Source organism: Rhea americana, unplaced genomic scaffold (assembly GCF_003343005.1).
Source record: "Rhea americana isolate MKP2758 unplaced genomic scaffold, rheAme1 scaffold_34, whole genome shotgun sequence".
In the NCBI taxonomy this organism is placed as follows: domain Eukaryota; kingdom Metazoa; phylum Chordata; class Aves; order Rheiformes; family Rheidae; genus Rhea; species Rhea americana.
Window position 1 is genome coordinate 4,948,402 of NW_028186468.1, and position 16,437 is coordinate 4,964,838.

At 34.2% G+C, this 16,437-nt stretch overlaps 1 protein-coding gene across 2 annotated transcripts in view; it reads left to right on the forward strand.

Moving 5' to 3' along the window:
* Positions 1-16,437, forward strand: part of ASB5 (ankyrin repeat and SOCS box containing 5) — a 42,091-nt gene that overhangs the window by 8,267 nt on the left and 17,387 nt on the right. The window contains exons 2-3 of one of the 2 annotated variants that reach the window (XM_085311395.1): positions 3,083-3,358; positions 5,371-5,663. In XM_085311395.1, coding sequence (XP_085167521.1) covers positions 5,468-5,663 — 196 coding nt within the window. In that variant the 5' untranslated portion in view covers positions 3,083-3,358; positions 5,371-5,467. The remainder of the gene's footprint in view (positions 1-3,082; positions 3,359-5,370; positions 5,664-16,437) is intronic. The other variant, XM_085311396.1, reaches the window with a different exon arrangement.

Genomic DNA, 16,437 nt, shown 5'->3' on the forward strand with positions numbered 1-16,437 from the left:
GGTACTTCTACCACGTCCTCTCTTCACACTTTACATAGAAAAAGCAGTAACTGGGCTGCTTGGAAAAGAAGCCAGAGGCTCTTTCTTTTTTCCCCCAATCACTCCTGATTCTGAATCTTTTGTAGTTTTCAGATGAATGTGGTTTTTTTTTGTTGTTTTGTTTTCCTAGGCCTAAGCATGAATGCAGAGAACTTACTTTTTCATATTGTCAAGGATATTATTGAAAAGAACATTAAATGTTTTTTACAAGATTGCTTTATTATATGTCTGTCTCTTTTGCTTTACCTTCAACGTGAACTTAAAGTAATGTAGTGCAAGTCATTTTGCATGACAAGATACGTGAACAAATAYATTTTTTAAAAAATGTTCTATATCTAGATTTATTCAGGTCAAATGCTTTGAACACGAAATAATAATAGAAAAAAGCCTAAGGGAGGTATAACAAGGAAGAAATGACATCAACAGCATTTGGTAGCTTCAGATGTGTCAGATATCATAGATTCTACGATTCTATGATATGATGTTTGGTGTTGAGAATTAACATCCCATACAACTATTAAAATACAAGGCRGCAAGTCACTGAATGGATAATTTTTCATACTGAATTAGATATTCTTTTTATAGCTCAGACCTTTCAGTGCTTTGAATCCTTCATGAAGCATTTTATGCAAACATCAGAAAAGCAATACTAGAAGTAGTGGCTTCTCAGCAATTTTATTTTAAACTTTTTTGTTTTGAGGTCATTGTTTTAGAAGTTTCTCCAAGTGGATTCTCTATAATGTGTAAACAAAAGCATTCCCTCAGAACACCTGAGATGTTTCTATTTCTCTGCCTGGCACCCTGCTTCATGAAATTATCTTTTTTTAATCTTTTTTATTAGCAAAAAGCTTCAAAAATTAAGACCAGAATGACTGCCTTAACTTCTTGTGTCGTTTTAGCCATATCTCCTATCTGTGAATTGAAATGTGCAGGTAAAGTGTCATACAAATAATTCCTTATTTTTTTTTTTTTTGCTTATTTTTTGTCTTTAAAGACATTTTGACTTTCACAAGTTTAAATATAGCTCAAAAATACTGAAGTAAGCGATGAAGACTTTTTGTTAGACTGTGCTGTGAGTGCAACTATTCTTTTACAGTCTACATTAACCTAATTTAAAGATTCTATTGTGAAAGATTTAATTATAAGTAAGCACATTTTCCAGAACTGAAGAAAGAATGTTTGGTACTGAGAAATCATATTTCTAAGGATTTTGCAGTCTTTAGTATTCAAAGATACCTTCAAAGACCAAATATTACACCAGCTGTGTTAATTTTCTTTTAATCTTACCATACTGAAAATTAAGCACACCAATGTTCTGAAGTGCTGAGGAAATTCCCAAAATAAAATAAGAGGTCATTAATGTGACTATCTGATTAATCATTATAAGATAGAGTGATCATGCATTTTTCCCTAACAGKTACGTGCTGAGGTTGTAGGTAAATTATACTAAAATTCACAAACACTTCAAGTTAGCATAAACACCACTGCTGGAATTCTTCCTTTCTGCTGTTGGCTSCTTATTAGCAGCTATATATTAATGCATTTAAGGGCAATCTATTCTGATAGTGTGTTTATCTAAGGACTACAGTTTGAAATCAACTACTTTAATTGTCATTATAAATAACAATATTGTTATTTTGAACATACTTTTAGAAATAATATCACAACAAGCTCTATTAGGAGATGACTGTAAAATGCTGTAAAACCTATCATTTGAAGTTTTTAAGCATTTTTGAGATTAAAATAGAATTGCCAGAAATGGAGAAAGCATACAAGAGAAATGACTACTTGATTCTTTTTTTAATTTACTGGGAGTGGGCTAGTAAGCTAAGCTAGAAGGTATCTTGTCTGGCACGGTTTTATGTTTATGTTCTTAAAACAAACAAAGCAAACCGGAAACCCTGGCATTGTTTGTCTTTGGTGTAGCTTGGTCCGGTTTTTCCTATGCATTAAGATAAACTCTAAATGTTACAATATTTTTACATGCTATYCCTTTTGCAGCCATTAAATGAATGATTATTCCATATTTCATTTCATATATTCATATAAATCTCCTATTAAAATAAAATTTACTAAGTACCTAATTAGTTTCAATATTATTTTCACTTTTTTTTTAATGGTGATGAAGTCATTTTCAGAATACTGCTGTTGATGCTTTCCAACTGAAGAAATGAGGTACAGAGAAATTCCTTTTCCACATGTCAAAACTACTGAAATATGAGCATTCAGATTGAATCTCTGGTGCTTTCAAGTGCTTTAATGTTTTTTTTAGATTGGTACATATTGATGATACATCTCTATTTGGAAGCTGTGAGTGTTCAGCACTGCTGCTTATCAGCATCCAATTGCTTCACRTTGCTGGGCAAATAGAAATTTGGTACACTTGTATGTCAGTATTTACATTCTTGTTTAGCACTGCATTGATTTCAGCTGCTATATTTAGTAACTTATGCTTCTATTTCCTGATTTCTGTTACAATATCTGTAGCTTTCTCTTCCCGTTCTCTCTGTCTGCATGGGCCTGCTCTCAACTATTTCGTGCTCAAGTCTCAGTATTCATGTTGCTGATTCTTCCAAAATGCCGTGTAAGCATTAGCATCCAGTCATTCTGTTTTCATGACTGGGTTCCTAGTAGCATGGGTTTGCCAACACGCTATAATGACCACTTCTACTGAGCCTCAGTAGCCTTAGATTAGGATAAATTCGATTATTCTGTGCAGATAGAACACTTCCAGTTAAGCTGGCATAGAAGAGAGATGGAGCTAGAATACAGATATATTATTAGGAGAGTAATTTTGCCAGCCTCTTATGAACATTGGTGAGCTGAAATTCTCAAAACTCATAATTTCTTTCTTTTTTTTTATATAGTTTATAGTTATGGAGGGAAATTTATGAGGTAACAGAAGACAAGCTGTGATACAGGGATAACCCTCCTGCTCAGTTTTCATGTTGTTTCTAACAGTGGAATGATCATTTAAGAAAACATTATGTGCATCTACAGCCTTATTTTAGAAAAGGGTTTTTATTTTGTTGTTACTTTACAGAAAAATTCAACCCGAAGACACATAACAATTGAGAAGTTTGTGCCCAACTGCAGTTATAAGAAGAAGGAAACAGTATTGTAATGAAAAGACTAACTTTGCTGCTATTAGCTCCATCTATTATTTATAGATTATTTGAATTTTGCCTCTACAAAAAGAGACTGTTCTGTTAATTAACAAAATATGGGAGAAGTCCAGGAGATGAAGAACGCTCGTTGGATGATTCCATATGGAGTAAAGTAAAAAAACACTATAAAGAGGTAAAAGTTTTTCTGTCAGGTAATGATGGTTCTTCCTTATTTTGCATGTTAAATTTGTAAAACAGAGATACTTCAGATGGCTGGGCAATTCTGGGGACTGACTAAATTAAGCTTAATAATGCTAGTAAAAATACGGAAGTGTATAAAATTCCAAGTACTGAATGTGTTACTAGGGAAAATATCATTTCTATTCATGACTGAAACGGAAATTGGCAATGCTGGCTCAGAACATAATGCCTATTTATCCTTATGGAAAACATGACACCTCAATTCAGTGTCAGATAACAATGTGCCAAATATAAAAAGGGATTTTCGTTTGGCATTTTAAGTACTCCATCCTACTTCTAACTATGGTATGAGAAGAACAGTTCCTATTCTAGCTGGATGAGAAAATGCCTATAAATTTCTTCTAAATACAAATTTAGGAGAAAACAGATGTATGTTTTTCTCAGACTTATATAGATTACAGTGTAAACTATTTTCTTACTGCCTTTTCCAGCTGCTATTTTGACTTTTGTGTGGATTTAAGAATTTTTTTTTAAAGAAAAAGAGTAAATGGCTGCTTCTCTCAAGATAACTGTAATTAAATTCCTATCTGTTAAAAATTGTGATATTTATTCTCAAGCACACTTCCTTTCCCTTACACCATTGCCCTTTGTTCATTTACTTAGATTTATTTGGACATAGTTTACAGAAAACATATTATTTTACCCTAGTATATCCCTCCTGGAGCCAGATCGTAAGAGGATCTTCATTTTGCCACTCTTCTTTTAAAAATATAAATTTGTATTCTGTTCATTGAAGTCGAGGGGATCTTTGGATGCTGTGACATTTGGATCATACCCTCTGTTCTTGATGGACTATTGCCAGCATTCTAAAATGTTATTTTTCTGATCATCAAACAAAAGAACCCTGAGTAGAATAGAAAGAGTGTTTCAGTTTAACATTCCTATGGGTACAGTATTTTAAACTATGATTAAATATACTAGTTCTTATTTATTTGAAAAGTAATATAAAGGAATTAATACAGAATCCTTAGCTGTACTGCTACAGTCCTTTATTTTAGGGTTACAGCTTGTTTAGGAATCCAATCCTGTCCTGTGGCTCTTCAATTTGTGTCATGTTGAAACCTTGTTATTTACTCGCCAGCAATTACTCACACTACTGGAACTACTTATGAGTAACTGCTGATGACTATGAGTAATAAGCTTATGGCATATAAGCATATTCTTTTTTTTTTTTTTTTTTTTTTTAAAAAAAAAAAAACAACCCCGAGGAATTTAGATTCCATTCTCCAAAACTGGCCAAGAAAAAAAGCCTGCCACGTAATTGGTTTAAAATAATATGACACAGCACAATGAAATGTATATCATAAGCATTAGAGATTTTTCCATGTTTTATATTTACCAGTGCATTTATTTGCTAATTTTAATGTTCTGAGATTTATAAAAGTATCTTGGAGTTTGATTTTTTTCATCATCCATTCTCAGTAGTTTCTTTGTATAATAGTATAAGCTATGTATAGTAACTTCTTTGATTCAGCCTGAATGAAATAATAAGAGACTGTCAAAGCTGCTATATTTTAGATCTATATTTCTTTATTAATCTGTATTTCAGGTACTTACTGATGTGATTTGTCTTTTTTTTATGATAGACTATTTTTTTTACAATAAAGAGCATAAAAGAACAATTATACTTTAAAAGCAGGAGAACTTAACAAAAACTGATTTAACTTTTAGGCTGGTAGCCTAATTACATGAAATTAAAGCTCTTGATACTTTTGACAGTGCCTTTTTAAACAAGTCTAAATATGATAAATGAAAGAGAAATGCAGAATCTGGAATGAGACAGACTTTTTAAATGGAACAAATACAATTCAGAATCTTGGAACCTGTGCCTGTTATGTTCTGTCCCACTTGAATATCACCAGGCTAGCAGGAGTGGTAGTGAACTCAATACTATGTACAGTATAAATAATCCTCATATTTTGAGCAGCAAGCATCATGACCAGCTGATATTTTCTTTCCTCAGGACCAGTTGTTCCCAAGAGTGCGTGGCTGGAGCCATATGATCTTATCAACACATTTGAGAGCCCTACCCAAACACTGAGAGAGATTTTGCTGCAGCAATGACTGTCATAGAGGAAAATCGCCCTTTTGCTCAGCAGCTATCTAATGTCTACTTTACTATACTTTCCCTTTTTTGTTTTAAACTTTTTGTGAAGATCAGCCTTGCTATACTTAGTCATTTCTACATTGTGAAAGGGAACCGTAAGGAAGCAGCAAGGATAGCTGCTGAATTTTATGGAGTTCCTCAAGGACAAGGTATGTTTGTACTTACTATCTTAGTTTATCACTATTGTTTAATTTTTTTCAGKTAATTTTTTTTCTACTAGCTTGATTTCTTTTCAGTTTGAGAAGTGATATGTGTGAGTTTTTAATGTAGTTTTCTACATTAACAAAGTATTTAAAGGAGTTTTTTTAGATATCTTTAGATATAAGTAAATATATATATATATATATATATATTTTTTTTTTGGTTGGTTAATACCAAGTTCAGAATAAAACAGAAGTATTATGGGCAATTTCCAGTTGGAAGAGAGGCCTATACTGAGATTACCATTACTTCCTATTCTATACCAATTTTCCCAATTACCTCTAAGGTTGCCCCACTTTATCCACATGTGGGTGAAATTTTCCATACCTATCACATGGCTAAAATGAGGTTATTCTTAACATGTTAGTGAAAATAGTCCAGATATTTTTGTGAACAAATTAAGAGAAATATTTCCTCCTTAAGTTAAAATGTTCCTATAATAATTTATTCAAGAAGATATAGTCCTTCTTTGCTTTGAATTAGAGACTTGGCATGCACCAAGAAGATTATTGTTTGTCAGAGTGAGCTTTTGGTCATTGTGGTGAAAAAACATCCAACTTCTGTTTGCTGAAACAGAACTTTGTTAGAGCTGGGCACTACTATTCTCTCAAGCTCTCATCTGCAGTGAGTCTGTACCATTTTTGTTCAATTCTTTTCTGTGTCACAGGATACAAAAAACTCTTTTCTTAAATACATCTCCTAGTGCATGATGGAGCCATGCTTTTACTTAAGTGTGGGATCCCTGCTGCCTTGCTTTTCTTTGATTGCAGTTCTTTGTATTTAGAGATCATACCATGTGAATTATACAACAGAATAAAAAGATACTTGCTTTGTCTTTCATTGCCTTCATTGCTCATCCCTAGATATCAGGAACAAGAAGAAATAGTCAAGAGTTAGATGCAAAGGATAAACTGTAGAAATGGGCTAGAAACATTTTCAAACCGAAAGATCTTTTCACTCTTCAGTGTTGGGATAAATGTCAGATATAATGTAATTCTGCATATGTGTTTAAATTTGCAAACCAGAGAAAGGCACCTACTTCCCAAAGTGGAGAATAGCTTGTGTATTGGGAGATTTGCTTAAAGGTTTTATGTCATGTGTACTCTATATGACTTAGAAAGTATTGAAACCCAAGATTTTCACGTCTGAACATGTAGCATCACATCACTGGATCTATTACACATATGTGTGCGTATATGTATATGTAAATTTATGTGGGTGTATGTGTGCACYTGTATTTGCTATGGTAGTGGGGGCAGGATAGGCTTTCTAGCCTACTGGCAAAATTACTTATGCAAGATATGGTAACTCCTGCTCCAAATCAAGAAGAATTTGTCATCAAACACTTCCAGCTAGCTCTAAGGAGGATCATTCTGGGCAGACTGAGACACAACCTGAGTAGTGAAGGAAAAAGAGTAGGGGGAAAAAGTAGCAGGAAAGGAATAAAATGCATTAGGTTAGAGGATGAAACAGTCTGTCTTCTGTTATCTGTCACTGAACCCAGGAGACTTTAGTTTGATCGTTCATCAGATGTCTGAACTACTACAGCCATATAAAAATGTGTTCAGCCTTCTAGCAGTTGGCTGATGTAAAAGATAAAAACTTATCACTGTTGCATGTAACCATTTTGCAGAGGTAGCAGAGGTTTATATTGATCTTAAAGGCTCCAACACATGGTAGAGTTTCTGGTTTTCTGCTTGATTTTTTTTTTTTAAAAAAAAACAATTATTTTTCACAGCGGGCTCTGGGTGTCTTAATCTTTCATTGCACTCAGTGTTTGGGCCTAGATTTGCAAATGAACTAAGCATGTGTTCGGCTAATGTTACATAATAATCCTAGCTCTTCTGCACACAAACAAGGCTCCTCAAAATTACTGTTTTATCTTAATCATTTTTGTACCTTTACTCTGTGTTCATAGTGGGGTAGCGTGTTGCTGTCTCTATTCACATCTTGTTGTGGGGATGGGTTTATTTATGTTTGTAAAGCAGAGTACACAGATACTTTGTAGAGTTTTTGGAATATAATGTAACAGTTTCTTGTTCTAAGCCACTACATGATAAAATTAAGCACTGAATATCTGCCTAATTAATGACCTCCTTCTATGTTTTTTATTAAACAGAGAAGTCTCAGCAGAATAAAACAAAAAATAGTAAAATAACCTAATGGAAGGTATAATTAAGAAGTAGTTCCAATTAAAGGAAATGTTAGTTCTTATTTTCTAATTTTAACCTGATTACATTTTCTTAAAATCCTTTTAATGCTGGTATTTTCAGTTTGCTTGTAACTGTAAAATTACTTTTTGCTGTCCTAATGGGTGGGCCATGATAGAATGCTATAATTCTGTAGAGGAATAGAGCTTCAGAAGTAATGCATGACTAGCAGCAGGCATTATCTTGTGTTTACTGGACTGAGCTCCTGAGCTATAATAATCCTTTCTTTTATGAAACCTGTATAAATGATATTTTAGAGTACAGAGGAGTAGTAGTTGATGAAATTCCATTTATCAAACTGTAGGCATATAGGTCAATGCAGGATTTGGGCCCTAGGGATCAAACATTTCTTGGCTGACATCCTTTGTTTTGTGACTGTCCTCATTGAATACGAGGAGACAGGTTCACCTGTGTCATCTGCCCAGTGCAGTCTTGTTGCTAGATTTAAGTTGGAAAAAGGGTCATATTTTGTCCCTTAAATTTCAGGAACATTTTCTCTCTAGTTTGGATAGTCACCAGCCCACTGTGTTAAATCTATCCTTTGGATCTCATATGAACAGCTGGATTGGAACAGAGTCCATAACTAATTAGAAATGATTATCTTATGTATGTGGCATTGAAATATAAGAACTAGATCAGTGTTCAGCACCAGGTAAGACCAGAAAAGCATATCTATAAACTCTACTAGTTGTAAATCACATTAAATTGTTTACTGGAGATCAAGTCTAAATCAAACTTTCCTTTTTAGAACTGTAGGAGTGTACAGCTGAGAGGCACCTTGGGAGGTTTTTTGGGCCCATTTACGATCCCACAGCAAATGTTTTTTCAACCTGTTTTTAAAATGTTTAGTAATAGGGAATTCTGCAGTCTCTTTCTGTAGCCTATTACAATTTTTACTATTATCATAATTGGAGTGCTTCTAACTCCACCCAAGATCCACCTAAATCTTTATTTCTGCAAACTAAATATATAAATTTTTAGTTTAATAATGTTTATTATAAAGCATAATTAAGGTATTTATCAATTTATCAGTTACACTCCATGTGTGAAAAGCAATCAATTTTAAGATTATTATCATGGATCTCTTCCTGTCTTGTCAGGAATTACTGTAGTTGCTCTCTTTTGGAATTCTGCCAGTTCATATACATCTTTATTAAAGTCTAATGTTCCAAGTTAAACAGAGTGCTCCAACTAAGACTTTATTAATGCAACAAGTGAAACTATTAGTTGAGTGGAACAGTTATATCACGTGCCATGTATATGATATCCTATGTAATACCTCCTGGAATGAGGCCTTTTTTTTTTTTCTTTTTTAACAGTAAAGTATTATTGACTCAGTCTGTAGCCCTTTACAAACCCCATGCTATTTTGAACAGTAGCACTATACTATGCATTTGCTTTTTCCTGTCTAAATATAGTATGTTGTACTTGTTTTTAGCTAACATCATGCTCTTGATTAAAGACAATTTCTCAGTTTTACTCAAATCAATTTGAAGTTTATTTCCCTCAGAGTAGTTGCAGTACCTCCAACTTTGTGTCATTTGCAAGTTTTCTGAAGATAAATGTAATAGTCTGTCATGTAAAACACCAAAACAATAATACAACAACAATAAAACAACAAAACCTAATGCATGACAGAATTCTATAGTCTGTATTTGTTTACAGTGGATCAATTCTTGTCTTAATAAACTATCAAAATTAAAACTTCTTTTGTGAAATCAATAGTATTACTACTATAAAATAAGTAAGTGAAAAAGGGGTCTGTCCTATTATAAAGTACCCATTTACTGGATTATTTTTAACTTTGGCACTGATCTTGTAAATAAACACTTACTAGTGTACACATACTTGCCCTATTGAATTGAGGAGGACTGATTAGTTATTTAGAGCTAAGTGCTTTGCAGTCAGGGCCTATCATTGTGTTTTAAATAAATTGTGGTATCTCCCTTTTCATGTTGAAGTGAACATGTATTCGTTATTCTAGAAAATTCACAAAAATCCACATTTTATTCATTTATTTCTTTTACGGAAATAGTCATTGTGCATTGTACGTATATTCAGTTTTAATATCCTGTACCCTACAAACTGACCTACAAAGATGAACTTACGCTCAAATTAATTTTGGAATTAATTATTTCCTTAATGGGCTATCCATAGTGACAGTGATTTGCAGTGATTTACTTCTCTTGATGTATTTCCTTAGCATAAAGCACAAGTAGTTTCAGAAGCAGAAAACAGAACTCAGGAATCCTTTCTCAATAATCCTTTGTCCTTCCTAAAAAATCAGGACAATAGTTCAGCTGTTGTGCCATCTCGCTGGGAACAAACATTAGAAAAAGGAAAGGAAAAATAATGTTTTTTTAAAAAATCCTTCTCTTGACAAATTCCTAAAATGTATAACTACTGCACAACAGATTGGCAATCAATGACTGGTATCACTACCCTATCAACACTTAATAAAATAAAGCAATTAAACCCACCTAAACATTACCTTTATCTTAGTTCCTCTATCTGCAAGTACTAGTCTATTCGTATTAAGACTGAAAAAACTTAAGTTTTTAAGTCACATAAGTGTGACTTTCTTCATGCCCATATACTACCAGGTGCATTTATGGATAGAATTTTATAAATTTTAAAATTCAGGCTTATTATTCTGTCTTTCTTATTTATAATTCTAAAATTCAGAATGTATATGGATAAGAATATAAATATAAAAAGATACTTTAAAATGAAGTATAATCTCACTATCATATCAAGTATGTAGAATTTAAAGGACACCTAGTTAAATTGGGGCTTGATGTAATTTTGAATGAAATATTTTAATATTGGCTGTTTCTATTTTAAAAAGAAAAGGGAGGAAAAAGAAAAAAAAAACATGAAAGCAATTACTAGAATTCTTAGATAAGTAAATTTCTTGAATCTACAATTGAAAGTTCTTGGAGCACTTTCAAAGGTTGCTTTTTTCTTAACAACTCAAATATGACAGTTTTTTCAAGGTACATGTATTTTTTAATAGTTCTGAATGGAAATGCACTTCAGAATTATGATTGAAAAGTCCCTTACTATGCTGAGAAAGAATAAGCTTGTAGACTGAGAAGAATTTGGCTTTTGGCACCTGCAAAGCAACTGGTGTAGGCATGCTCATTGAAGAATTTTACAAATTTGACTTGCTATGAAGTGGTTGCACTTTGACACAGAAACTTTTTTTGCCTTCTTTGGAAGTACAGCATTTAAGATTAAAAGCTCTTCTTTCCATTTGAGCCCAAGACTCGTTTTTATCCCTATCAACAGTTTCTTGCTATAGTGTTCCTATTTTGTGTGTTTTTGGTTTTTCGCCCCCCCCCTTCAAGACTGCATCTCAGTTTTGTCTTTGTTTTGGATATTTCTTTCTTACTTTGTGCCCAAATTGTGTTAATCTGCCTTGAGAAYGAAAAAGTAATTTTCATTATCTAAACATAGATAATCTATTGAAGTGAATGGAGTTAATTCATATTTTTCAGAGCTTTATATCGATGTGCATTGTAATCAGGTAGTTAGCACTGAATTATTTTAATTTATGTTTTTTCATCCTTATAAGATTAAAAAATTTAGCCGTAATAAAAAAGAAAGTTGTCAACCTTGAAAGCAGTTCTGCTGAACAAATTTGACTGAATGACCAGTTTGTCAATATTATAGGGGAGAAAACTCTGACTACACGCTCTTAGTAATAGCCACATTGCTTCTCCTTTTTCCCTCTTAAATTATGGTAMGAAGATTGTACTGAATCCAGGCCTGTGAAGAGTTAATAACTCAGTCTGTTGTACAGCTGTTGCTTGATACAAACTGGAGGATCAAAAGCAACCTTTATGCTCTTCCTACCATACCAGCTACTGGTCATACCGTGAAAGTGCTCTTATTTACAACTGCTGCTTTGGCACTTCAGCTGATTTTTATAGTTCCTTTGCTTTAGAATGAGGCAGTAGGGCTGCAGTAGTAAACGATTTCAAAGTGTAAGTGCATGTATCAAGTCTTAGGACTTGTCAGATGTTACTGGGTTCATAGGATATAAACTCTATTGGCAAATGCTGCTCAGAGCTTAGCTTAAAAGAAAAAGTCCATACTTTGATAATACAGATAATTTTATTAAAGTTCACATTCATAAACTTGTGTAAGGGAAAAAGATTTTATTTGTATCTAAATTTAAACTAATATTCAGTAACTATCAAAAAGCTTTTAGCTACAAGCAGATGGTGTTACAGATGAACTTTCCTATGAAAGAATCATTTGGCAGAAGTTAAGAAACAAATAACAACAAACAGTTAGTCATGTGCTTACCCTGATACCTGGGGTCTGATGCACAAACCAAGTACTTTGACAACATGAAATGGAATCTTTTGTAAATGTAGTGCTTGAATTATGCATTTTATCTTATTTTTAAAATACTATTGTCAACTACCTGTCCAGGTCTTCAGAGAATATCACTTTATAAGTATTTACACTACTTTAAAATTTTATTTGAAAATTATTTTAAATCATTCTATTTGTAGAGTTTGAGTATAGAGTCTCAAAGTCTGTTATATTGTTTTTGCAGAAATGGAGAGTTGAATATGCCTTGAATTCTTTTAAGTTAAAAAGTCTACTGTTGAATGAAAATTCTAATGTATCCTTCTGTGCTGTATATGCCTTGGCAGTGGTAATTATTATTTTATTAATTTAATTAATTATTTAATTAATTATTAATAGTTATTCTTCATTATCGCATATTAGGCCATCCATGGAATTTTCTGTCCGAGATGGGAGTCCCCATCTCTTCAGGATTATGAGACTAGGTGAATAGTATTAAGCCTCACATTTCCTGCTTCTTCTTGTACACTGAGCACTACTTGTGCAGACGTAAGAAACCAGGGACATTAAATACAACTCATAAATTGGAAAAAAAGGTTGTGTATTGCTTTTAGAGCTGCACTGTTTGGAAAGCTTACTTTTCTTTTTAATTAAAATTGGAACTGTAGTGAATGATTAGAGCAATGTTTTCCTACTATTCTATTCTAACAAGCTGCAATTGATAATGTCACTCAGCAACAGTTGTTAGGTAGGGAAGATAGGCGCAAGGCATTTTCTCCACTTGCATTCCACAGCGATCACAGTTCTATTAATAAAAGCCATATAAGACCTCTGCTAGCTTCCTGGATACAATAGGGATTCATTTAGTAATGACAGGAATACTGTATGGCATACCTATTCACCATACCATCCAGTGTAAGGCACCGCATTTAGCATTTGTTTTTCATACACTGTATGTAAGTTAATGGTGTAAAAATGCTTAAGATAGTATGAGTGCCCTTTTTAAAAGCTGTAAAAGGGAGAATTTTCTGATAAGTGTATTRCCCCTTCTTCATATGCTAAATAACTCTGCCAGAGAAGAGTCATACTCAAAAATAATTCTGAAGATTCTAGACACTTGCTTAAAATGACGCAAATAACACCACATATCAACAAATTACCAGAACCTCCTCTGAAGAATATAATCTATCTTAAAGGGGTTTTGGTGAGGGTTATGTGATGGAAATAGACTGGCATAGCAATTCAAGCAGCCACAGCACTGGCATATCTGTGCCAGCAAAACCCAAGCACACCTCTTGGCGGGCACTGACTCTTCCCTCACCTTAAAGAAAATCTTTGGGGTGACAGAAGGTTCTTGTGAATGTGCCTGCTGGAACCTGTTTGCATCCTTCCTTCCCTGAAAGTAGCCGAGGTATCCCATTACAGGTATTCCTTCATGGAAAGTGTTTTTTTTTTTTTTTTTTTTTTTTTTCCCCACTTCCCTGAGAAGAACATTACCACAAGCTGTTTTCTGAAGGCCTTTACGCATTTTCGTCAGTATCATTCATGCTTACTTCCTTGAAATATCTTTTTTTTTTTAAGGTAGATCTTTTACTTGTCACCAGCATACTTTTGGCATGCTTGATCGGCATGTTTTAAATTAACTCATGTGGAAATTCATCAATTCATCAATTGATTTCTTTATTTTTCTGGATGAAATGAGTAATGAGCTTTTGAACTACAAACAAGTAGACAATGAAACAATGTGAACTTTGATATTACTTAGAACTCTAGTTTTTAAAGGTACTTAGCAATAAGACTGAAAAATGATCCTAGAGTAAAGGATAGAGCAATCTACCTGCAATGGCAAAGACAACTGTTGTTAAAGGAGAGATATTAAGGAATCTCCAGTATTAGATTGGGGCAGGCTCAAATGTACCATCTGCACTGGTCTATTTTGCAGCAGTGGGCATAGAGCAGCCTGGGAAAACCAAAATAGCATAGTTCCCTGAAGGTGGATTCTCCTTCCCACAGCCATAGATCTGTTGTGGCCAGGGTTCTGCTATTCACACTCTTCTCTTGTAGGAGGTGTTCTCAAACATTTGCAATGCAGGCAAGCAGAGAGTGAACTTCTGCCAGGGTTAGATGATGATGGCTTTGGGGGAATGCATGACGTGCCTAAGTATTGAGCTATATTCACGATTGCAGCAAGACTGACTGGTTGATCATAAATTCATTATGGCATGCTCTATCTGTTTCACTAGTCTTCTTGGCAATAGATAAGATTTCGGTCTTTATAGTTGTGTCCTCATGCTAATTAGCTGAAGATTCACTCTGTAGTGCTCTGTACCATTACCATGCCAGCTAATAATGTCATRCTTTGTCTCCTCCATCTCTCCTCCAATATCTGAAGCCTGGGCTTGTTTGACAATTGCTTTGGCCATGTTGACCAGCATCACTGCTTTGAGTTGTTTTTCTTAAGTGCACAGATTAGAAAATGCTGAGTTRCCTCTGTCTGTCTGCATGAAGAGATCTAGAGAGTGCCCATTGCAAACCTACAAGGGAAGAAATGTAGTAAATGTATCATTGTTCCATGTCTGACTGCTGTAATGGCTGAGGCAGAGCCTTTACTGATAACATCAGAAATTTAAGCTCTTTCTAAACCTTCCAGTTTGGTTCCAAGCATACAAGAGTGCAAGGCCTGCGAAGTGTTAAAATGTTAGGGAGAAGAGGTAGGACAACTAGTAGCTATCCATGCTATCACTATCTTAATAATGATTTGTACTTCAAATAAGAAGCAGTGATGAWACAAGGAAGCAGGAGTCTGTAATAGTTTTGTTTTGTTTTTTTGGTGCTATTGGTGGTATAGGGAAATGACATTTCTTGCTTGTTTGTTTGCACTAATAATGCTAGAGGCATATGTTTATAATGAGCAATTACCTTCTTGTATAACTATCTGTTTTTGATTTTGATATACACCAGGTTGGTCCCAGATGAGTGTCAAATGGTGCTTGACTGTAAGCCTCATATGGGGAAACTTCTGAGCTGGTTGACTTACACTGGAAATGGACAGGAAATTTTTGCAAACAAGCCACTACACTATTTCTCATAAACAGAGAATGAGAGACATTGCAAATACAGTCAAATCTTCTTATGACTGATCCACAAGTACTACTTAAAAAAAATAATAGTGGAAGATAGTACACTCTTGGGCATAAATAAATATTCTTGAATGTATGACCATCTAAGTATTACCTGCTTATCTGCTGGCATTTAGCAAGATGTGGAGGACAGAGGGCTGTGGTTGGTGACATATGGGTATTGTCTAAGCTTCCAGTTGTTTGCTAGTGATTGATTATCATCTTAGCCACAGACCATGGCTTGATGCAAGCATTTGATTAAAAAAAAAAAAAAAAGGAAAATTTTTTCCCCTTTATCATGCTACTAGAGCTTTATCACTGTGATGCACTGTGATGCATTTAATTTCCTTGGTGCTGAGCCAGCACTGCAGGATGTAACAGTGGCCCCCATGGCCTTTTGGGATGCTGTGTTTTTATAGGTAATGGTGTTTCTGTAATTATTTCCAAAATTTGCTTGATATTAGCCTCATGTATATTCAAGATCTCTTCTGGTTCATTTGTGACAATGTTAAATGACAGGCAACTCCTATGGTATTGGCAYTGAGATCCAGGAAGCCTGTCCATCATGTCACCTTCTATTTACAGCCTATGTATCATACAAGGAGGAAAAGACATTTACATGTCCTGTTCCAGAATTTAATGTGGCAGGCTCCAAATAACCCCATAATTATACTGGTTGAAAAAGYAGATAGAGTGGTTGAACCTGAAAGCACAGAATAGTTTGGGAAGCCGGATGGTACATCGTTTGGCTAAATTGAGGAGGGTTGCACACAAAAAAAGGACTAATCTTTGGCATTTGGAAATAGGGCAATTTTGCCCAATTCTTCCCAGGATAAACTGTTATTTTTAGAGTGCGGACAGTTTGCATCAGGCTGCATCATGTCGATTCTTGGTGGTGTTATTATTTTAATTAATGTATCATCTTGTGGTATCTAAATGGCATCTCTATGGCATTAAGAGCAGCATTCAGAATAGAATGGGTTCCCCATTGAAATAGAGGAACAAAAATTTCTTTCCATATTCATTCCCACCTGTTAAGAGCACAGTTGTCCCCACAGAGTAAGCTCAGC